The sequence below is a fragment of the Physella acuta genome, unplaced genomic scaffold, assembly GCF_028476545.2.
Source record: "Physella acuta isolate Inbredline_101_S28 unplaced genomic scaffold, ASM2847654v3 ptg000863l, whole genome shotgun sequence".
Lineage (NCBI taxonomy): Eukaryota > Metazoa > Mollusca > Gastropoda > Physidae > Physella > Physella acuta.
In genome coordinates this window covers 838,951-863,876 of record NW_026732380.1, presented here as the reverse complement: position 1 = coordinate 863,876, position 24,926 = coordinate 838,951, and the positions used below count along the sequence as shown (strand labels likewise).

At 33.8% G+C, this 24,926-nt stretch overlaps 2 protein-coding genes across 2 annotated transcripts; one reads left to right on the top strand and one right to left on the bottom strand.

Annotated features, from left to right (window-relative positions):
• Nucleotides 1-60: 60 nt before the first annotated feature.
• LOC131952299 (mitochondrial potassium channel ATP-binding subunit) lies at nt 61-11,147 on the bottom strand. Its single transcript, XM_059314905.1, has 17 exons — nt 10,771-11,147; nt 8,749-9,112; nt 8,452-8,613; nt 8,174-8,319; nt 7,758-7,833; nt 7,040-7,266; nt 6,828-6,925; nt 6,119-6,224; nt 5,790-5,862; nt 5,493-5,609; nt 2,936-3,008; nt 2,435-2,568; nt 1,966-2,037; nt 1,383-1,561; nt 865-923; nt 686-774; nt 61-199 (listed from the first exon to the last, which is right to left on the bottom strand). The coding sequence occupies exons 1-17, from the start codon at nt 10,893-10,895 to the stop codon at nt 107-109; spliced, it is 2,193 nt and encodes a 730-aa protein (XP_059170888.1). The 5' UTR covers nt 10,896-11,147; the 3' UTR covers nt 61-106.
• An 8,170-nt stretch (nt 11,148-19,317) lies between these two features.
• LOC131952298 (peroxisomal membrane protein 4) lies at nt 19,318-24,484 on the top strand. The gene is made up of 5 exons (XM_059314904.1): nt 19,318-19,426; nt 21,554-21,616; nt 22,122-22,320; nt 22,451-22,721; nt 23,031-24,484. The coding sequence occupies exons 1-4, from the start codon at nt 19,332-19,334 to the stop codon at nt 22,697-22,699; spliced, it is 606 nt and encodes a 201-aa protein (XP_059170887.1). The 5' UTR covers nt 19,318-19,331; the 3' UTR covers nt 22,700-22,721; nt 23,031-24,484.
• Nucleotides 24,485-24,926: the final 442 nt, after the last annotated feature.

The window sequence follows — 24,926 nt, the reverse complement described above, 5'->3', positions numbered from 1 at the left end:
CATTGATTTTTGTTTTATTTTCCTGTTCTTGTGTACAGTAATCATAATTTTGCTGTTTTTTGCAATAAAACATTTATATTTGTACAATTTGTAGGCAATTTATTCATTATTTAGATTCTAAATCTTCTTCCAGTTCCTGTTTTTTTATTAACTCCCAGTACAGTCCACGCTTGGCCTTCAGCTCTGAGTGTGTTCCAATCTAGTGAAGTAGAAATATTAAAACTTTAGGCTGTTTATTCCAGGGAGGTGTGACAATGTTAGTAGTTTAAATTCATTTAAACAATGTACATGGATCTCAGTTCTTCCACTAAGTTCCACCCAACTTTTAAGGAATGTAAAGGCAACTTAAGTGAAAACAGGTGAGCTTTGCTTTACTGACAGGAACATCTACCTTTAAACAAAGTACAAGGGAGTCACTTTTCTTGCATACCATTGCGGTGTTAAAATTTAAACCAAACTACTTATAGCTGTATTTGTACATAAAAAGAATTGATTTCACTGCAGTGGTGTAGCTCATGTCAAAGTAATATGGTCACACCAGCCTTGAAAAACAAATACAGGATCTCAACTTTAAAAAGGCAGAAGTTTATACTTCTTGTTAGCTGGAATAACTGGTTTTATCTGCCCTTAGGATAGGAAAAAAAAATGTGCTTTAATATGAAATCAATATTAACATAGTATTTACCTCCATTATCTTTCCTTTACTAACTACAGCAATTATGTCAGCGTCTCGTACTGTGCTGAGTCTATGAGCTATCACTAAGGTTGTCCTTCCTGTTTAAACAAGGTGTTAAATTTTTTTACAGAAACTTATTTTAATGCAAGTTAAAGAATAAATATTACAGATTATTTATTTGTACAGACCTTTCACAACTTTATCAAGAGCTTCTTGTACTAGTCTTTCAGATTCAGCATCCAGGGCACTGAAATTATTTTACAAGTTCAACTATCAGAGACAAATTTTAGTTGTATTTTGTTGCCCAATTGCTGTATACAAATCTAGGATTGCTTGAAAATATAATTAAATGTGTTTTTTTGAACAGCAGAGTAATAAATTGTAAACAATGACAGTTGATAAAATCTATTGTTAAAAAAAACATCTCAATGTTATGTAGTATTTTTGTGTTCCCAAATGTATGGAACTATCCTTAAAGTTAATAGTTGTAAAATATAACTAAAAGAGTAATTAATTTAAAGTGTTTTTCTTCATCCATTAATAGTTAAGGGGGGATATTAGCGTGTTGTATATATTTTTTTAAAATTTAAGTAAAATCTAAGCTTTAATTAATTGTGTATGGAGATTTTCACACTTCAAAAATATTTTTAGTAGTTACTGGAAACTAATAACAAAAAAACAAATTCTATGGAAAAATTTCTTCTACCTGGTAGCCTCATCCAAAATAAGAATAGAAGGGTTCTTAATAAGAGCTCGAGCTATAGCAATTCTTTGTTTCTGACCACCTGATACAGTGATGCCCCTTTCTCCAAGTACTGTTTTATAACCATTAGGGAACGATGTTATAAACCCATGAGCATTGGCTAATTTTGCTGCTTCTATAACCTTTGGTAAATGATAATAAATAGAAGATAGGGAGAATAATAACATGAAATTTTAGACCACACACATGAATTAAAAATTTCTTACAACAATCATAAGGCAACCAAGTTATATTTTTGTTTTACTAACGACTGTCCAAGTGAACGCAATGCCCCATTTATACATAGAAGAATTGACCTGCAGGTCTTTTTCAGTGGATAAGCACCAAACTATGCCACATTTTGCTGTTTTGGACAATTTTTTTTCAAAACAATTTTCAATAAACAAGTGCCATACCAACATTTTAAAGATATGTTTTCTCATACGTTAGTTTTGAATTTAAGCCTACTTTGTTTTAAAGACATTCTTAAGAATCAATTTTTAAAAATTTGTTCATAATTTTAAAAATAGTGGATAGGTTGGCTAACCTCTTGATCCGATGCATTTGGTTTTCCATAGCGAATATTTTCCATAACAGAAGTTGCAAACAAGACTGGTTCCTGCATTAAAATTTGAATAAGGAATTACTTCACGTGTATTTTTTTCATTAGGTTGATGAAGTTCTGGGTAAGACTATTGCTTATGTAAACATTGCATTTAGGAGCCAAGGGACACCTTAACCATCTCTAACTTGACACCTACTTTTTGTTGTATAAGCTTACCTCAGCCGTATGCTGGCAATAGAATCACATGCAATGTTCTTGAAACTTTTCTTCCCTTTTTATTTATATATTGTTATAGAAAAATCCCTTAACTATAAAAATGGTCTAAGGTTAACAAAACAAGGAAAATAACGGTGAATACATTTTTTTTTACATAAGTAAACAGCCAGTGTTGACAAAATTCTTATACTTATTCAACATACATGCAGTATAAAAAATCAAGTTTAAAACATACCTGATTAATAAATCCAATGACTTGACCCCTTAGCCAAGATGGATCTAAGTCTTTTATATTTACACCATCGATCTTTATCTCCCCTGAAGTGACATCATAAAATCTCTCCAGCAGAACTGCTATTGTTGATTTACCTGCATGATTTAAAGTATAATGAACAAACCACTATTAATGTCTAGAGCTTGATTATACAAATTTTAAAAACAATGTCAGTAGCTAAAGTCACTAAGTATCCACCAAACTAAGATAGTTTATTACAGTTTGCTTCTACCTGGAGCCTTCTCGGTGTGGGAGCACTAAATTTATTTAACGGTGTGGGAGCACTAAATTTATTTAACGGAAAGAAATATTTCAGTAAGTTTCATGCCAAAAGATTTTCAATGTACACATACATGACAAAATTTATTTAAAATTCAGCCTCTAAGCCTTTTATATTTATGTCAAGGAAATTTAGAGGAGAAAAGAAGAAAGGTGCTGAAATTGGATTAAGTCCCTTATTACCTCCTCCTGAAAGTCCAACCAAAGCAACCATTTGACCACCAAGAATCTTCAAATTGAAATTATTCAAAACATCCTGAAAATAATTTAAGCAGAAATGTGAACTAAACCTATCTTAAATTATTTACAACTACTTATTAATTTTTTTTGTTAACTGTTGGCAATAAATTGTTAACAAAAGATAGATATTCCTACACTTTTAATTAAAATTCAACATCTGTTTATACCAGAGTCTGCAACCTTTTGAGACGGAAGAGCCAAAAGTTACAATTTACAAAATTTACCACTTCTTTAAAGAGCCACATTTTTATTTCAACATTTTGGTATTTGAATAGGATTAGGTAAATAAATTGGATTTGTCATTTAAAATAAATAGCTTTAACTATGAAATTATATTTATTCATTTAAAAACATACACATGTTTCGCCAGAATAATAAACTTGGTAATCAAATAATATAACTATAGGACTACACCAATCCTCTTTAGAAGCTGTTAACTTTTTTTTTCTTTCTTTGTCTGCATGACCTGTTCAGGATGTGTCTGCCATTAGCCAGGCAGGCCTCAACACGACAAACTCCGACTAACTGGCTTAGATATTGGTTTGATTACTGTATCGGTCACTTCTTTCCTTTGGTTCTCACCATTCTTATCTGACACCCCACACGGTAGACTCGTACCCCACCATCCAGTGCCCGGCTCAACAGTACGAAGCTAATAACTAAAAAACGTTACGTCAAATTAAGGATAAATGACAGATGGGGAAATGCATTCTGAATAAAATAACATTCCAAATTTAACGATATTTGAAAATGTGGGCAGTGGCAAGTAAGGATCTGTTGCCTCAGGCTGTCCACAACGCGGCTTTGGGGCTGGGCTTGGTGTCCAAGCAGCTGTCAGCTGTCTGTGTACACTCTACTCCACCTGTTCTCACTTATCTCTGGTTGGTAATCTCTAACATTGCTGTGGGTATTCAGCCTTAGCAGTGGGTACTCAGTATAATTGTTGTGGGTACTTAGTGCTTAATCTGTGGGTGCTCAGTGTCACTGATGTTGGTATTCAGTGCTGAAGATGTGGGTACTCAATAACACTGCTGTCAGTACTAAATGCCAGTATAATGCCACTGATGTGGGCATTCAATAGCACTGCAACGGGTACTTTTGTCAGTATTCAATCTTACTGTATTTATCCCAGTTTTAGGTTTATGCTCAGAGTTATTATTGTCAAGGTCGTTGTGAAGACCTTTCTTTGGTGGTATCCAGGATAGGGGTCCACCACCTCACTTCCTGTTGTCTAGTTATTTATTATGTTCTCCTAATATTTTACAATGCTATTTCAAAGCTAAATTTGTTATATTGTACCCAGCAGCAGGATCACATTATTCCAGCATCGCTCTCTCTCCATATGCCAATGTCAATGAAACAGGTGAACTCTACTTCACCTACCACATGGACCGTAACGTTCTAAAATGTACTTTATATATAAGCTCTTCTTTCTTCTTCTTCTTCGTTCTTAATTATGAGTGTTGAAGGGGATCGAGAATTATCTGCCAGTGCGTTTGAACTCAAGACTTTGTTCAAATTTATCAACCATGAGCTTTTTGCCGACTCGACCACGCCTCCAACACAATTAAGCGTTACGTGTCAACTGGTTATGCGCCATTGAGGTAATTGACTCCGATTTCAGCCTGCTTTTCTTTTTGGATTTGCTTCCATAGCCTTTGTCCAACCAAGAACAAACTACAAGGCAGCAGTTGTTTAATTTTGGAGTTGTCTCTCCTTGAAGAGTGGCTGTCCCCAGCTAACGAGCCTCATCTGCCCGGGGGTTCGAACTCGAGACTTTTCGGTTTAGCAACCATGAGCTTTACCGACTCGACCACGCCGACCCCCATATATAAGCTGAGATTATAATGTAAATACTTTTCTTATTTATAATCATAATTGAAGAAATGACAGCTTGGCAAGGCATCTTAATCTTATTTCGCTATACCTGCTTGGCACCAGAGTACAATTTTATGTCTTGTTGCTGGATGTCCCAAAAACGTGACAAGCCGTAATCAGAAGATAACTTCCTAAATTATTCTTATATGTGATTTATACTGTTTATATACATAAAAGAGTGAATAATAAAGCTATTAGTATTTTTTGTACTAAAAACGGACCACCTATTTAGTAATAATAATCAACAATGTAAAAGTAGGCTGAATTTACTAAGTCAAGAAATTTACCATGCGCACGAGTCGAGAGTGTGACGTCATAAATTTCGACTTGACAACGTGACCATTGGTACCGATACGACCGTCTGGATGTATCCAATACACAACAACCAGCAGCAGTTGGATAAATGTACATATGCGCATATGCTACGCGCAAAATTGGTATGCCGCGACAGTCGGCATTAAGGGGTTAATTAATAAGAGCAATTTTAAGAACTAGAATACATTTTAAAAAACTTTTACAATGTTATCATTTAAATACTTAAAATTACAGAAATCTTAATTTTCAACAAACAGTCAATATTTACAAATCTTACTTTCTTAATTAAAATGTAATTTTTCCTTACCTGCTCTCTTGTAGGATAATGGAAATGGACATCAGAAAATTCAATATTTCCAACTAAGGAGTGGTATGGAATCTTCTTACCACCTTTCAATTGAATTTTAGGTTGAGAGTTAATGTACTGAAAAAATAATGTTTCATATGCAAATAAGAAAAATCCATTATACATATACCAAAACCTTTTGTTTACCAAATTATAGTTTAAACTGTTATAAAGCAAAATAATACACATGAGTAGTTTAATTTTTTAAGAAGTAATTAAAAAATCAAAAGAACAAAACAGTTACATGAATCATCTTACTTCAAAAACACGTCCCCCTGCTGAAATACCACGGACAACATGACCTAGTAGCAAAGACATTTGAGCCATTGACCTGGAAGCAAACAGGGAAATAAAGAAGAGAAATTAAGCAAAATGACTAGGCAAATCTGGGCTGACCAATAAGTAGAAACTTCTGATTTCAGTACCCTGTCAACACACAGAAACATAAGTTCATTAGTGAGGTCACTAGGTACAAGGTAGACAAATGCCGGACAATAAAAAAAAAAAAAACAGATTCCAAAAAAAATAAATAATTCCAGATTTCTAATTTGCCATTAAATTGCTAAAAGGTTTTGTTAAATGCCAACCTTTCTATCATCTGTGTTGCAACTAGAAATGAGATCAAATCTCCAGGCTTTAGCTCATGTGTAGAAATAAGCCATCCTCCAGCAAAGAGAGATCCCAAAACTAAGCCTTTTTATTTAAAAAAAGAACAGATTTCAATCAGAAAAGCAAATGTCATATTCACCACAGTTACATTTCATTATAAAAATTCGGACACTAAAATGTGTAAAAATACATACTTTAATTTAGACTTTAATGTTTAGTGAAATTGTTCAAATATATATTACTATAAAAAATGTAGGCAAATAATAAACAAAGAAAGTAATATTGCATCCTCACATCATTAATTTAAGTTTTAAAATAATATTGGTGGGTGGGAAATGAAATAAAATTTTAACAAAGGGATTTTGAAGGACATAAAGTATGGAAAAAAGCATCAAGAAATCTTCAGCAACTTCTGACAATAAAAAATACAGTACAGTAATGTCACAAGTCAGGGCAGAATGCCATCCAATTATAAAACTGCTACATTTACTGAGAAATGTATTTAGTTAAATTAATAATTGATTAGCTTTATCTCATTAAGAAATCCATATTCGTACCATTTGACATGGGTGAGGGGTGTGACACTTAACATGTTTGTGGTGACACCCTGAATTCACTGTAGTAAATGACACCACAATTAAAAGGCTTCTGATAAAACAAACAACGTAATGATACATAAATTGCTACCATTTAGGAAAACATTTGCTGCTCCTTGAAAGACTCCAATTCCAACACCTAATGCAATGTTACTAGTGGCAGACTTGTCAACTTGTAGTTCATAAAGTCTGTAAATAGTAGAATACTCACACATACTTAAGCTATTTAATTACTTAAAAAGCTATTTTATTATTTTGTCATTCCTAAATAGAAGCTCTTTTTTAGATAGGAAAATTTCTTACTCATATTCTTTTTGTTCCATGGCAAAAGCTCTGACTGTTCTAACATTGCCCAGAGCCTCGTCTGCCACTGCTGTGGACTTTGAGATTTGTTCTTGAGCTTCACGTGACAATTTTCTGAGCATGGAGCCCCAGGTGGTCCCACAGATAATGACAACTGGCACAACACCCAGCATAATTAATGTCAGTTTGGGGGAGATCAGAAATAAAGAAATAGTGCATCCAATAGTCTGTAGAAATAAAATATGCTCTATAAGCAAATTTTGTATTAACTTGTATTAATTAACATTATTATTCAATACAATTGTTTCATACAATTCCAGGTACCTACTGTCTTTCATTATGAGGTCAGTTTTAACTGGTATTTTTATTGCTAATTATATTTCAGTATCAAACAGAATTTATTTTAGCTTTCTGGAAAGAACATAATCAAGGAGATTTTTAAAAAATCTGTATGAGAATGTACACATATATATATAGGCCTATATATATATATATATATATATAATATATATATATATATAGGCCTATATATATATATATATATATATATATATATATATATATATATATATATATATATATATATATATATATATATATATATATATATATATATATATATATATATATTAAAAGGTATATTACTTCTCAGTCTAGGTTGTATCAGTTCTTTCTTTGCCTTTTTAAAAACAGAAACAAAAAAACATTCAGAACAAACCTGTGTAAGTGCTCTTAATCCTTGAGAAATGGTAAGCTTAAATGAGCTTTTGAACTCTTGAACATCAGAAGTCAACCTTTTAATGCAGAGTAAAACCCAACATTGAACCTTAAATGCAATTACAATGCTATTAATTTCATATTAATGTTTTAAAAAACACACTTTTAAAGTCAAAAATAGATTTTAAAGTGACTACTCTATAAGTTATAACATGAGTATATAATATAAAAAAAAATCCTAACAATGATTATAGACCTCATTGTATAAAAGTGTCTTAATTAAATTTTTGTACAGGTAACTTCATAAACTGAATTTTAATTATGAATATAAGTGCATCATTTTATTTACACATCTTAACTTTATAAAATATTAAATAAAGCAAACGGTTAATGAATAAGCCACACAAATGTTCTCACCTATCTACAAGATGTCCTACTTTATGGCTATCAAAAAATTGTATATCTTGTTGTAGTAATGAATGGAAAAGTTTTTTTCTGAGTCGAGCAGCCATATTTTCACCCACAACAGCCAAGAAACTAATGTAAGCAAATGTAAGCAGCCCCTGTATGAATAAAACTATCAATGGCTGTTGTACACAATATAAAAATTGTGTAAAATCACAGTGATTTTAGACAGCAAGACCTTTTCAAATGACATTCACTTACTTAAAATTGCAAGTCTGATTGTACACTACCTGAAGTCCATACAAAGCACACAACTTTAAAGCAGGCATTTTCATTTCAGATAGGAAGTTGGATCCATCTACCACATCTTTTGTATAACTGCTCACTATATTTGTTAAATCACCTAACATCAATGGAATTTGAATGTTAACAATTGCTGCTCCTAAAGCTGCCTGTAAAAGACATATTTTAGTAAGTTGAAAAAAATGTACTGTGTTAATCAACTGAAATATGTCCTTCTCTCAATATTAATATATTATGATTTGTTTATTAAGACAAATGCAGTTAAAAAGGTATTGTATGATTACCAAAATAGCACCAATAAGATAAAATATATCTTCCCAAAGAAGTTGCAGGAATGACTTCCACTGGAATTTAGGGTGACTAGTGTCCAAGTCTTCTTCATTCTCATGAGAGAGACGTGTATTAGGAGCAGCTCTACATTGTGCTATTGGTACACAATGTTTCCATGCTAAATAAGCAGTAAAAGAGCAAAAGGTAAAAATGGAAGCCTTGTCTGCAGGCCACTTAGTAAACAACCTATGCTTGTGGTGTGATTTACTGAAAGTCAGTGAGGACTTGATAGCTCTTCTGAAATGATCAAGTACGTCTTGAAGCGATAAGCTTGAACTTCTACAGTTGAAATGATTGCTCTGTTTCTGAAGACTATTCCTGAGAAGAAGAAAAAGTCATTTGACTAAAGTATTTGGTACTTGTTGGTTTAACTATTCTTGCTGACATATATGTGTTAACATCCTAATAACTAGGACTAAACATCATTAACAATAAAAAACATAGAGATGGTAATGTTAGGATATCAGAGCAAAAATTGCTCCAAAATTTAGCCTGGTATTTTATTAACTCTTTTATCTAATTTGAAGGGCATTGATGCTATCATTTATAGGCGTATGAAACTATGTTCTCTGTAATGTAAGTGTATATTGGTTTATTCAGAAAATTGTTAGTCATGGGATCAAGGTCAAGGGTATGATCAGTAATAGGGCTAGCATTATGATACTACAGTTAACAAAAATTATTTCTGATTCGACTAAGTCCTTTTTAGTTTCGGTGTATGCACATTATTGTCACAAGGCATAGAGCGCACTAGGTGACACCAAAATAAAATATAGTTTATTTTAACTACCAGTCAGTTTAAAGGCTTATTAAAGTTCTATATATCATTAGGCTCAGGGTGACATTATCTGGGATGGGTGTGACACCACATTAACTATAGTTTTAGCAGCCATTAGCAGACAGAAGTGACACCTTGGATTACCACACTGGGTGTTATCCTGCATAGTGACACCACTGGGTACCAAGAATTTATTACAATGAGCTACAATGAGCTAATCAGCAAAGCTTCATTCAACTTTTTTATTATTAACTGTAGTAGCCTATATGATTTTTTTAGTTACACTGTGGTGCAAAATAGTTTACATAAAGAATAGGCCTAATGTTTCTTGTTTAGAAATTCAGAAGTACATTAACTAAAAGGACTTTACAGTAAAATAAATCGGTTTGATTTTTAGTTATTGTAAAACGTCACATTCATCAGTGGTAACCTGTAAACACCAAGTAGCAAGGCTATATATTATTACTGGATTATTACTGGATGATTAAGCAGATATAACTTTAACATTCAAAATTAGATCGCAGCCAATGTCACCTAGCTAGGGTGTGTAGTGTGTAGGCCTACTACTAGAACTATATATTATGGTAGTTTCCTTTCAGGCAAAGTAACAGAAAAAGTAGAGTTCAATGGTTTCTTGACCAGGGCATGTGACTGTATAGTGACCAACAAGGTGCCCAACCTTTACAGAGGCGTAGCGACCCTTCCGGCAACCGGGGACAAACTTTTTTATTTGCACCCCCCCCCCCCCTCAAACTTTCTATTTGCACCCCCCTCAACCTTTCAATTTATTTTTCTAACACATTTCTAACACATATGTCCCCCCCCCCCCCTTTGCTACGCTACTGAACCTTTACATTCCCTAACCTAACTTGAGTCAGGTATCCATCAGAGCTTGGTGGACTGAGGGACATCGTACAAACTCAAGCCTCAGATTAAAAATTGAGACCTTCAGGTTAGCCAGTCAAGTGCTTTCTACCCTCTACCTGCCCACCACGCAATCCCGCAAATAATTCTGACATATAACATACAAATATTATATTAGTGTTAACTGTTAAGTATGTAGTATGTATACATTATTTTATTAATACATGTCTTTTACATGATGATAATTTCATTAATTTGATGTTAATATTAATAAAGTACATTAAAAAGTCTAGGTTCTACTTAGAGCAGATCCAGACCTTGCATTTTAACTTACACAGAATGAGAATATATTTTACACATTTTTGGCGTAAAAGAATAATTAAAAGGGGATATATTTCTCATTTTCATTGGCGATATTTTCCCAGCAGTGAGGGACTTTGAGAGGAAATGAATAAGCATTGTTTCATCAATATTTACTATTTATATTTTTTTTTAATTACGCTTTAAAAAATTATTAAAAATGAAATGCAGTAATGCAGGCCTATTTAACTGAACTAGATCTAGATCTCTAGAACATATTATAATTTCAGACTTCTTCCAAATGCATTTCATTTAATTAATATAGATCTAGATATCTAATCATTGTAAGGCTCTCTACGGCAGTGTAATTCTAAGGTCGACACCACTTTTTTTCTAGGTTGCTGACCTTTAGCCTACTCTAGAATGGTCATGTGACACCTAAATGGAGAAGGCTTAAAACAATTCCTCTTTCGCACTAAAAGCTATTTCGTCCGTTGTCATTTTCGAATACTGTAAATGAAATTTCACCGAACTGCTTTGTTTCTTACTTGAAATTAGCTATAACTCGCTGTTTCTTTCGGATTTGTTTGTTTTATAGTTATGGAGGATGGGGGTTGAGGGGGGGGGGGGGGGGGAAGAGGCACTTGAGGGGGTAACTGTTAGAATATGGGGAAAGTGGGTTGTACCCCTCCTTTGCCTAAGAAAAAAAACCTTTAATAAACTAATAATCTTTATAGGTGTAATTATTAAAAAGAAGAGCTGGGCTCTGACAAAAAATAAATTAAAAAAAAGAACAAAACTGTACTTTAATCATCGGCTCAGAAGTTAAAAATAGTAGGCCTATCCAGTATTTCTTTCATGCTCTTTGGGGGGGGGGGGGGGGGGGGGAGAGAGGGGAGAGAGAACCACTAATTTAGTACGCCCCTCCCCTCCTCAAAACTTTCAAGTGCCTCCCCTTTCCCCCCCCCCCCCCCCCCCCCACCGAGAAAAAAGTATAAAAGAAACATTGAGACCTACAATTGTATGCGCTATTAAGTAGGCTACCAAAAGGTATGTACCCATGCTAAATAGATTACTGTTGCATTCTGTAATAAGCTCTACAATGTTTCGTTAATTATGTCACCCACTTTGTTCAAATGTCAAATTAGTTTCATCAAAATATTAGATATATATCTACATATCTTTTTACTGAAGTGAATCTTTTTCATTATATCAGGTTGCTTGTCATAAAAAGTATCTTTCTGTCATTAACTTTAACTAATAATCAATAAAGACTTAATTTCATGACTCTTAAGGTATAAAAAATCCAAAATCTGCCCATGATCTTGAAATTCGGACTTTGGCCGGTCACCCCTAGACAGATGAGCAGTCAATGGGAGGCAATACTGGCCAATGCGTGCTTTGGCCGACTTCGGGTTTTGACCGTAACATATATATATATATATATATATATATATATATATATATATATATATATATATATATATATATATATATATATATATAGGGCAGGTCTACATGAAACTATTCAACAGCATGCGGAAAATAGGAAGAGAGGCACATGAACTGGTTATGCGCCATTGAGGCCATTGACTCCGATTTCAGCCTGCTTTTCTTTTTGGATTTGCTTCCATAGCCTTTGTCCAGCCAAGAACAAACTACAAGGCAGCAGTTGTTTAATTTTGGAGTTGTCTCTCCTAGAAGAGTGGCTTCCCCAGCTAACGAGCCTCATCTGCCCGAGAAATATATTTTTTAAAAATCCGAATAGTATCATGGAGTATTGCTTTTCACACCGTAATAGCAATTAGCAAAGCATAAATCGACATAAATGGAAAAAGAAACAAAGAAAATAAACCGGGAGTGATCTCCCCTAAACTTTCTCGAATATTATTATATGAAACAACAGGAGCAGAGTTTCTTCTTTATATAGAAAATATATACATTTAACAGGGTCCGCCCCCCCCCCCCCGAAGAAAGTCTACCACCCCCCACCCCCCGACAATTTCAAGTGCCCCCCCCCCTCACCCCTTAGGAGAAAAAAGTCTGGAAGAAACACTGAACAGGAGATGGCATCTCAGGATATAGACATGATTTTTAATCCATTTTAATTACTTAAACTTTTTAAAATGGAATAAAATATCGTAGAAAAAAGAATTGCACACCAAGTGAACGCCAAATAAAATGTGCATAATAGTGCGGAATATTATTAGTACTTTATAAATTCACATACCCCTTTTTTTTTAGAAATCGGAAATAGCGAAAATTACTTCTTCTGGTCAATGGAAATTACTCAAAATTTGACAGAAGGCAGAGAATTAGATCTTTTACTTACTTGTGAAATCGCATTTTTTGCATTTTTCTATCTGAAATAGTACTTAAGTTATATATAGGCTTTTGAAAAATTGAAAGTAGAAAAAGTTCCACTTCCGTTTATCGGAAATCGCTCAAAAGTTGATACGGATCTACAATTTCGATATAATACTTATAGATCTATATGAAATTTCATCAATCTAGCTGTAACGGTACTCAAGTTATCGTATTTACACACACACGTATACACACACACACACGGACAGAATTGGATAATCCATTTTTTCCGACTCCATTACGCATAAAACACCAAAATGTTAATATATCTGGATTTATAATTTTTGCCCGATTAAAATAAGTCCTCTATATTCCCGATGTGATGAAGGACTGAGGAGTAAAACGGTGAAAACTGTCCAAATTTAATGTGATTTTTGTGCACGATTACAAGACTTTCTCTATACTTTGTATATACGAGAAAGTAAATAAATGAGACAGTGAAACAGAACGTTGTACACATAGCATATTCTATATACTATAGAATAAAAGGCACCAGTATAATTGTACTAAATTTTGTAAATCTACATGTTTTCGTTGTTTGTACGTGTGTGTGTGTAGTCAACGAACGGGAGAAATTATGTTTAAATTCATGACGCAGTTATGCCCCTTTAATAGGTAAAATTGAGTGGTTAAACTGGTTAAACTTTTAAAAATACAAACAGTATTACTAACAGTATTTTTATTTAGAAATTTCGGCCACATATTAATATTATTAATAATACTGTCAATAACAGTATAAGGATCTTCAATTCCTAAGAGTTCAAGTTTTTTAACGTATTTTTCCTTTTCCGCGGGTGCGGTTCTTTACATACAGTGAACGCGTCCAGCGCTGGCGAACAGCTGATTGTGTTTACGTCTGGTGTACACCACTGTGGCGGCGGACGCAGGTATCACGTGATTTAGGTCACGTGTTTGCAAGGACTCTATTCGGCCGCGGTCAGTCTAGGTCCGTTTTTTTTTTTTTTTTTTTTTTTTTTTTTTTTTTTTTTTTTTTTTTTTTTTTTTGTCGTTTAAATTTAAGCTAGATTATTGAGAGGACCATAGTTTCCCGTAATTTGGCTAGAGAAATTCCTATACAGTATATCTGCAAATAACCAATGTAATTCAGGGTATGATTAACAGACAGGCGAACGAAATAGACTAACCGTTATCAACTAGGGTTTTATTTTTAGTTATTTAAATAGTAGTTCATTATTACATATTAAAAGCTTCAAAAATTCAAAATAAATACAGAAACAAAATTTAAAACAAAAAAACGTTTTTTTTTAAATAAAAAAAACAACAACATCTATTTAACTCAAATTCGGCTACATATTGCTTTGTAATCAGGTCTTGACTCAGGTGCAAAGTTTCGAAGAAATTGGCCCGTTAGAAGTGGTCGAAATTTCGCTCGCCAGTTTCGATCGACGTTAAAGCGCTACAGACAGACAAAAGAACGAGGAAGCAAGTTAAATAAAAGCTTGTAAAAAACGAAATTTAAAAAAAAAAATCATTAAAACGTTTTGATAACAAGCTTTTTGACAGAAACATGCGCATAGAAAGTAATATATTATTTGCAAAATTTTCGTCTATGTAACTTAAAAGGTACTCAACTTATTGTCATTTGAGAATCCGGAAGTAGAGGAAGTACCATTTCCGGTTAACGGAAATCGCAAAAAAATTGATATAATACATAAATGTGAAGTTTCGTGAACATAACTTGTACGGCACTCAAGTTATCTTATTTTCACAGACAGACAAAATTGCAAAACGTCCAGATTGCTCATCATGACACAATGGGCTATTTTACACTAACAACATAGACTAGAACTAGATTCTAGATCTAATCTAGAGTCTAGATCTAGATCTAGCTCTTTTGCAATAGATTTAAAAATTACCAAATACTAATAGCTAATAGACCATAATTTTTAATTTTACTAATCTAAGATTCTGGCCTTGTGGGTTTATAATAATTAATATGAATAGGAAAAATATTAAATATATCTAGATTAGATCTAGGCTCAATATCTACTATTAACTATTATAAGGTCTAAGTCCTACTGAAACTTATTACTATTTAATTTCATTCTGCACTCATGTAGAAGCTTAGTTATATTAATTATATATATAAATATATATATATATATATATATATATATATATATATATATATATATATATATATATATATATATATATGTTACGGTCAAAGCCCGAAGTGTGGCCAAAGCGCGGATTGGCCGGCCAATGCGCGGATTGGCCGGCTCTCTTGGCCAAAGCCCGAATAACTTCGCACTAAGATTGTATTTCGTACTTTGGCCGGCCAATGCGCGCACTGGCCGGGATGTCCTGGCCAATGTTCTAACTAGACTAACTTGTGATTGCGTTTTCATTATTCTGGGTGCGGATTCATTGTGAGTAACGTATTGTTTAGCTCTTGTTTGTATAGCATTCTATATGCAAGGCGACATAGATCAAAAGGGCCATCAGACCATGAGACAGACAGTATACTTTGGCCGGCCAATGCGCGCACTGGCCGGGACGTACTGGCCAAAGTCCGAAGCGCTTAAACTTGACAGCGTATTTTGTACATTGGCCGGCCAATGCGCGCACTGGCCGGGATGTCCTGGCCAATGTTCTAACTAGACTAACTTGTGATCGCGTTTTCATTATTCTGGGTGCGGATTCATTGTGAGTAACGTATTGTTTAGCTCTTGTTTGTATAGCATTCTATATGCAAGGCGACATAGATCAAAAGGACCGTCAGACCATGAGACAGACAGTATACTCAGTTACCAGGATCATTTAACCAAGTTCCTGTTGTTGCGAGCTTTGGAAACCAAAAGAGCAAAAGAAGTTGCTTACCAGCTGCTTGATATCTTCACGACTATTGAAGCCCCAAGTGTGCTTCAATCAGATAATGGAAGAGAATGTGTTAATCAAGTTATTTCGGAACTAAAGAACATGTGGTCTGAACTTAAACTAGTCCACGGAAAACCAAGGCATAGCCAAAGCCAAGATTCAGTCGAACGTGCCAACCAAGATGTTCAAAATATGATGATGACATGGATGCAAACAAATGAATCAGCTCATTGGGCTGAGAGTCTCAAATTCATTCAATTTATGAAAAATCGTTCTTTTCATCAAGGAATCCAACAATCGCCATAAGAAGCCTTGTTTGGATGCAAAGCAAAAGTGGGACTTAGCACTTCAAATCTACCAAGAGAGGCTCTCGATAAAATAGTTACTGAGGAAGATCTTGAGAACATTGAACAAGAAATGGAGAATGTTATAAATGCAACGACTTCCTCAGCTAACACATCTGCTGCCTTGGCGGAACGTCCAGACCAGTTGCGTGACAATAATGTGGCCAACAGATTCTGTATAGTTTGTGAAAAACATTACAGTGCAGCTCATTCTTGTGGATCCTGTGGCAACGATGTCCATGCTATGTGTGGAATACCAAATGAAGCAGAAGAAGGGTACGGAGGAAATATTACCTGCAGATTATGTAACAACAAACAAGACATCATGGAACACAGGTCAGCAGCTCATAATAGCTTGCAAACTCAAGGTGCTAAGATGCTTAAAACATCAAATACAAAATTTCAAGATGGTGATGTGGGTGACAATGTACGCTTCCGTGTTCCAGATGTTGACAGAAGTCGCGGTAATCCCCGAAGCGTGATTGCCATTGTCGTTTTCTACAAAACGGTTTCTACAAATTAGGAACGGAACATGGTGTTCTAAAACAACTATATGCTAGAAGTGAGTTTTCAATTCTTCACGAACAACTGCTCTTATTGTCGTCAGTTGGCACTGAGGAAAAATCACCACGAACCATCGCATCTTCACAATCATTGACTGGGGGCCAAGGCTACACTCGCTGCAATTGCACAACCAAGTGCTCAACAAATCGCTGCAAGTGTAAAAATAACAAGCTACTATGTAATTCTAAATGCCATTAAAGTTCAGCTTGTTGTAACAAATTATAATATTGATTGATTGAGACTATAGTACAATAAAAATTTTGAATGTTTCTGTCATTTATTTAATTTTATGATCCTTACGGCATAAAAAAAACACCAAAATCTGCTCATGATCTTCTAATTCGGACTTTGGCCGGTCGTTCCTAGCCAGATGATCTTCTAATTAAGACTCTGGCCGGTCCGCCATGGCCAGTCCGCGGACTGGCCGGCCAAAGGCCGAAATCAAGCAATGTTTCGGACTTTGACCGGTCAATGGGAGGCGATATTGGCCAATGCGCGGATTGGCCGGCCAATCCGCGAATTGGCCGACTTCGGGCTTTGACCGTAACATATATATATATATATATATATATATATATATATATATATATATATATATATATATATATATATATATATATATATAATTCTCTTCTTGGAGACCTTAGAAAACACCAAGCTGTAAGCGCGCTCCCTACCACCCCCCCCCTACATGGTCTGGTAAGCTGTGGTTCACGCTAAATGTTTACAATCTTAGAGCCGGGTTTAGTGACGGCTATTAGGGGCAGATAATTTAATTTGAAACTATTTTAAACTTAGAGGAGGTAACTAAGAGCCAAGAGGAGTTTGCTTTCACGGGGGGGGGGGGGGGGGGGGGGGAGAGAAGGGGAGAAGGGGTTCAGTGTTTCTTCCAGACTTTTTTCTCCAGGGGGCACTTGAAATTTTCGGGGGGGGGGGGGCGGTAGACTTTCTTCGGGGGGGGGGGGGGCGGACACTGTTAAAAGTATATATTTTCTATATAAATTATATAAATTTCATTTCGTACGGGGGGGGGGCGGTAGAAGAGATGCCTGGAAGAAACTCTGAAGGGGTTGGGCAAAAGAGGGGGGGGGGGGGGGATAACGTCCTTAACGAGCTACTCTACTGATAGTGTTTTAAAGCAAATATTTTCAGTGGCAGCATTGGTACTGTCGAATTCACAAATTATGAATTTCTAAAAAGTAGAAAATAAAACAACTAAATATCGGCGTATGATACACCGCGGGTCGGCTCGTTATTAATATTATTATAATTAGGCCTACACTATATCTAATATATAAAGCTCAGTTCTGTATGTAAAAATACGTTTGTATATCGTTGACATACTTCCATGGATTAAAGTGTTAGAATATTACCGTGCGCATTTGTCTAAATTTATGAGTTAAAAAATTACTGTTGAAAGTGTTGGGAAATAATTTTCATTTTTCAAACTGATAGTAATAATTGTCGGCATGTTCATTAAACACAAGTTTTAAAAAAATATCATCTTTTACAAAAATTCTAATTATGTCTTTATTTAGTCCTATAGCACTTACTTCCCTTTGATAAATTAGGCAAAACACAATTACTTCCCTTTAGAAAACCATTGCATTAGTTGAAAAGATTTTACTTTTTAATTACTTTGTTTTGGTGATCAAGTGCACATGTTGTAGGTATTTTACGGATAAGCTTGGAGTATTATAATTGTTCATTAAATTGAAACAGGCGCGTTCGTTTAAGTGAGTGCAAAAGACTATGAATAAGTTGGGGTACTATAGTCGTTCATTAAGCTAAAACAGGTGATTCCGCCCCGGGCGTTTATGTTCGCGTTAGTGTTTTCTTTGTGTTTAGGTGGGTTTGCGTTAGTGGTTGCGTTTTGATTTGGTTCGTTTTTGTTCTTTCTTTTTTCGTTTTTGTTTGTGTTTGTATTTGTGTTTTTGGTTGGTTTTGCGTTTGGATTTGGTTTGTTTTCGTTTGCTTTTTCGTTGTTTTTTTGTGTTGGTATTGGTGGTTGTGGTTGGGTTTGTTGTTAGGTTTTTGTTTTCGTTTGCTTTTTTGTTTGTTTTTTCTTTGTTTTTGTATTGGTGTTTGTGGTTGGGTTTGTTGTTAGGTTTTTTTTTTCGTTTGCTTTTTTGTTTGTTTTTTCTTTGTGTTTGTATTGGTGTTTGTGGTTGTGGTTGGGTTTGTTGTTAGGTTTTTATTTTCGTTTGTATTTGTAATTGTGTTAGCGTTATGTTTGCGTTTTGTTGTTTTGTTTTTGGTTGGTTGTGGTTTGGGTGGGCAATGCCGGGTTTATGATGATTACTAAACACACAGGTAATGGTCTTTAACAGAAAGGTTTTTCACAGAAGCCAGAGCAGGGCCTGGCCGGGACGGCTAGTAGTACTATATAGGCCTACATATTTTTGGTCTAATTTTATGTTGACCACTCTCATGCTTAGAAGGATAAATAAAAACGGCATCACCTGATACCAACAACATAATGGCGGCAGTCATAGACGCCGTCAATGCATTGTTGGCCTCTGGTGAACACAGACATATTTTATCCGTAATTAAAGGATTTCGAAATGGAGCGGTGTAAGTACCTATCAGCTTGCTTTTTAGATCTTTTTAGTACTATTTACACTTGTTTCGTCTTTGCATGTTAAAAATATAGATGCATCTATTGAACTATTACTATTCGGCTCGGACCCGGGCCGGGTCCCAACACCGCGGCCGGATTGGGACCCGGGTTCTTAGGGTGAACGGAAAAAAAGTCACAGGAATAAAAAACACAGAAAAAAAGTCACAGTTTTCGCTAGGAAAAAAGTCACAGAAAAAAAAGTCGCAATGGAAACATTTTATCGGCAAAAAAGTCACAGAAATAAAGACACAGAAAAAAGTCACAAAAATCATTTCAGAAACAGAATCTACTCAGTAATCTATAGCCTATTTATTAGGCTATTTAATAGGCCTATTAAGTATGTTTTGATTTATTTGTTGAAAATTGTAAAATTTTGTAGCCTATGTTTATTGATTATTGGGTTGTATTTTTTTTATAGGATAGCCTATAGATTATAGAATATTAATTTTATTAGGCCTATAGATCTATAAATTATAGACGTTAAAAGCATTTTGGCTAATTATGGTTTATAGGCCTAACAATTGTAAGTAAAAAAAAGTCTAAGATAATTTACACAACAATCTCAACTTTTGTTACGCATTTTGTTAAATAGTAAATACGTGGTAGAAAAGTTAATTATAAAAGAAATTTAGGCACATCATTGTGTTTTGGATATTTTATGTTATGCTGTAGGCTATTCTCTGGTCGGCCTCTTCTCTGTCGGCCTTGTCCGAACATATTGTGTGTTGTTGATGTTTTGTGTTAATGACAGCCTTTGAATCTTGTTGGCTTTCTGTATTGATCCTATGCTTTGTTATGTAATGAGTGTGATAAATGTGGGCAGTAAAGGTGGTTGAACTAATCAGATGAACTTACTATTCACGGTAATTTAATGTTAGTATTTTTTAAAAACATGATGAAAACCAAGGATGTTGGAACATTCTATTAAATGCTATTAATATTATGTTTAACATAATTACAATATACATACTGCACACAATTTTTTTAGATGAATCATAAAAATTACCATGCGTATACAACCTACACACATTACAGTACACTTAATTAATCATAAGCTAATTTGCACTCTCTGAATATATAATTCATAAAAGTAATATCAAATTCCATGCAAATATATATTTGTGACTTTTTTCCTGTGACCTTTTTTCTGTTTTTTTTTTCCTGTGACTTTTTTTCCTACAATCGTTCTTAGAGCTATTCGGACTAGCCAATAAAATTGTTAAGATTTAGTTAAACAATATTTCTTTTAAGATGCAGAATATATCTTTTCTATTGTGATTTTTTGTAAAACTCCATTTTAGCGAATTATATTCCTGGCTTCACGTTCACCTCCAGTTGAGCGTATTTTATTATAAACACAACCGAAACACACAAAAATTATTTTTTTTCAAGTCATTCCAAAACACAGCTTAAAATAATTAGTAGACCCCTTCTAATTTAAGCTTATCGGGTCTAGGTCTATAACATCTCCCATCACATTAACTAATACTTTCTTAATTTTAAAATCTCCTGGAATTTATTTAAAAACCCCGGAAACTCATGGAATTTATTTTTAGTTTTGGAGCATGAACCCTAATATATATATTATAAAGATCTAGATCCAGTAGAGTAGAGTAGTAGAGTACTCTAGAGTAGGTTAATACTGGTAGTAAATAGTTGAAATAGATCTAGCCTAGTCAAGTTCAGTGTCACCTGACTCTCTTCTTACAAGTTCTAACTAAATTTAGCTGCACTCTACCTACTTCTACTCTAGCTGCTAGTGGCCTAGCCATGTATGTAGATCTAGGTAAACCACCAATCATGTTCTGCAAATGCACTCAGTACTTCACTAGCTAGAAATAAATTTAGATATTTTTCAGTAAATTTGATTAGAAACTAGATCTAATACTAGTTTATTCATGGTATATTTATCATGCCTTGGTAGCTTGTGTGCCCTGACAAACCCCAGAGCTATACCAGCTGGTTGGTTCAACCAAGCTGGGAAGATCAAATCAATATCAATAGAGTTTTTCATACTTTGAAGTTTTCAAAAGTTAGATAATTCATTTACTTGACAAGTTCTTTTTTCTTCTTCAACACAGCTACGGTGCGAAGATTCGATTTCCTCATGCTCTTGTTATGACATTTTTGTTTAGGAATGGAAGGTAAGTGAAATAAAATGAGGAAGGGGAGGGAGATTTTATTGGGGTATCCTGGACTGGAAGGTAACCAACCCACAAATAACCCTCCACAAAACGCCAGCTCTAATCTGATCTTTCTTTGATCCAAGCCTAACAGAGACCCTAATGACCCAGCAGGAAAAGATTCATGATAAATTAGTACCACTGCTCTATCTCTAAATTCCTCATCTCCATAGCTCCTTAGGTGAACTAATTGTTCTGGTAATCATTGAAGACAAAATATGCCCCCTTTAAAAATGTATTGCAGAAGAATAAAGTGAAACTTTAAAAAAGAGTTGTAATATGTCAGGTATATGGCCCAAAACTAAAATGTATGTTGTGACAGACTCACATCTGGAGAATGATTACACCAGAGATTGAGGCATGCAGCAACATATTCATTTCAAAGCTGAAACTTAATTTTAAACTATGTGTATACAACTTATCCAAAAAACTAAAAAATTAATGTGATTAATTTGCTTTTCTTTAGTCTCAGAGACAAGATCAAGGCAATTGTGGAAGCTACATATACACATTCAAGAAACTTAGCACTTTTTGTGTTTGCGTTTAAAGGTTTAACATCCACTTTGTCATGGGGGGAATCGAAATCTCATCAGCTTCATGCTTTCCTCTCTGCATTTTGTGCTGGCTTTGTCATTTTTGGCAAATACAATAAAGTTAATGAACAAGTATGTAACCACTTATTTAAAACAAAAAGTTTACTATCTTATTAAAATATTTTTGTTTATAAACGCAATTTAGTTTCACATCAATGAATTCTTTATTGTGCAGATTTGGTAAAATAATTTTTTCTTTCAGATCAATCTTTACCTATTATCAAGAGTAATATATGGCTTAGCAAAACTGCTAGTCCAGAAGAAAATAGTTCCAGAGCCCCAAACCAATATATTCCCATGGTTTGCTGCCATCATGTGGGGAACAACTCTATGGTTATTTGAGTATCAGCAATCTTGTCTCCAGTCCTCGCTAGTCTCCTCAATGACCTACATTTATAAGGATAGTGAGAAATGGACAAGTCTCAGGGATTTCTTGCTATATAATGAGTAACTTAGACAAAAGATCTGTCACTGTAAGTTTAGAAAATTTAAAATACGTTTTCAATTTCGTTTTTCAATTTCATCTCGTCAGTGGTGAAATTATGGTCTCAAATCTTGTCTAGTTAATTTATCTTGTCTTACCAAGACTATTTCTGTCAACTATGCTGCTTAATATTTTGACCTTAAGCTAATGGTATGATTCACTATCACTAATAGTATAGATTAATGTTCTGAGCTTAATTGTGAAGTTAAATTAATGAAGCAGTCTGTCCATAGAAGATACTTGTTGCCTTATTTTATGTAGAAAAATTATTTAATTTTAATACTTTTGTATTTCTCAGACAACCTGCATGTGGTCTAGTAAATGAACCAAGCTTGCTTGTAGTACAGTGACAACATTACCACCAGCTACACATGAATTTAAAAAAATGTTTTATCAGTGACAACACATAAGTAACAGTATATAATACAGTGGACACAAAACTATTTGATTTGCTGATTGTAAATTTGTGCTTCACACAAGATCCCAGTGCAAACAAGTTTTTTTTAAATTACTTGTCCACTGCTTCTTGATGACAAGTCTAAACTTGTCTGTTCCTTGTCTTTCATAGAATTTTACTCCAGCAGTAATTGAAATTGACAAACATTTTTGATGAAACAAAACTCCTTTACAAATATTCAACTGTGTTTATATAAATATTTCCCTAAATTGGTTATCCCACTGTACTTTTATTTATGAGTTAAAAAGATCTCATTCTTAAAGCTTATTTTTTTAGAACATTTTAGACACAGACTTAGGAAACTTTTTTTTCTGAAATCATTATGTCAATAAATAGGAACTTTGTTAAATTATATTTCATTACAATAGCAGAGAGATAATGTTTCAAATATGTCATTTGAAGAAAAATCCTCATAGATAATAATAGGTAATTTGTTAATGCTTGGCATTTTAAAAACTAAGTGTGAAAGGTTACGTTGATCCATTTTTTAAGAGCCTTTTTTTTAAAATATTTTTCCTAGAACCAATTAACTAACAGAATATTTAATTAATGGGCATTGATATTTTTATGCATTAATAAGTAAATAATTGATCCCAAGTTCCACATTCAAGGTTACTTAGCTTGCACAACCTGAACCACCATGGACTGGCTTCTGTTGCATGCACTGAACAGTGACCTTGCCGTGTTGGCTAAGTGAATACAGTCATGTTCAGACTGTACCTGGACAGTTCTTGTCAAATATATTTTTAATTCTCTTGGGTTTACCATATCTAGTTTTAAAAGCAACTGGTTCTTCATACATACTAAAGAGATGTTACACAACTGTATCAACCATCCCAAATGTCTGAACCTCAATTAATGACTACCCTCATATCCAGTGAAAAATACAATGTCATAGTAACAGTTGGCTAAATACATTTATTTGTTTGCTTTTATACTTTGATTTTATTCTTTGATTTTTTTTCTTGCATTAGGTTTTTAAAAAAGCAAAATGCAAAGAAATCCTCAATTTTCTCCAGATTGATTATTTTTTTAGGAAGAAAAAAAATTACTCACTATCTCTTGCTTATTTAGCTTGGTTTCTTCCTGTCACTTAAAAAATATTGGTAGCTTCATAGATATTTTAAGTTCACTAATTTGATTAAAATCAACATATGCTTTATAGTTTAACAGGCAATTGATTTTTTTTAAAAGGTTGTTTTATCATGCATTATGTTTGCTTACTTAAGCAATAGAGAATGCTTCAGTGATATGCAATGCTATAATGTCAGAGTAAATATTTTTTCCATCTGTTATTACATGGTTTTTCTTCATCTTCGTATGTTATTTATTCATGTTATATTTCAAGTATATATATTTATACTGTATTTATATATAGAAGAAGAATCAAACATTTATGTGTATATATACTTTATATACATCTTTATATATGTGTATATATACTTTATATACATACATATATATAAATATATGTATGTATTATTTTTTGCTGCATAATCATTTTAGATTTTATGCCAAGTATGATGTTTGTGTACCTGATTCATGTTAGGGAAACAAAACATTGAGCTGAACTCACTGTACCTCTGTATGTCAAGGTCATAAAAACAAAAGAGCTCTACAGGAGAAGATGATGATGATGTTTTGTCATAAGATTTCTGTATACATTCATTGCAAACTGACACCTTTAGAAATATTTCAATATAAATATTGGCTCAATAACTTGACGAATATCTCCAT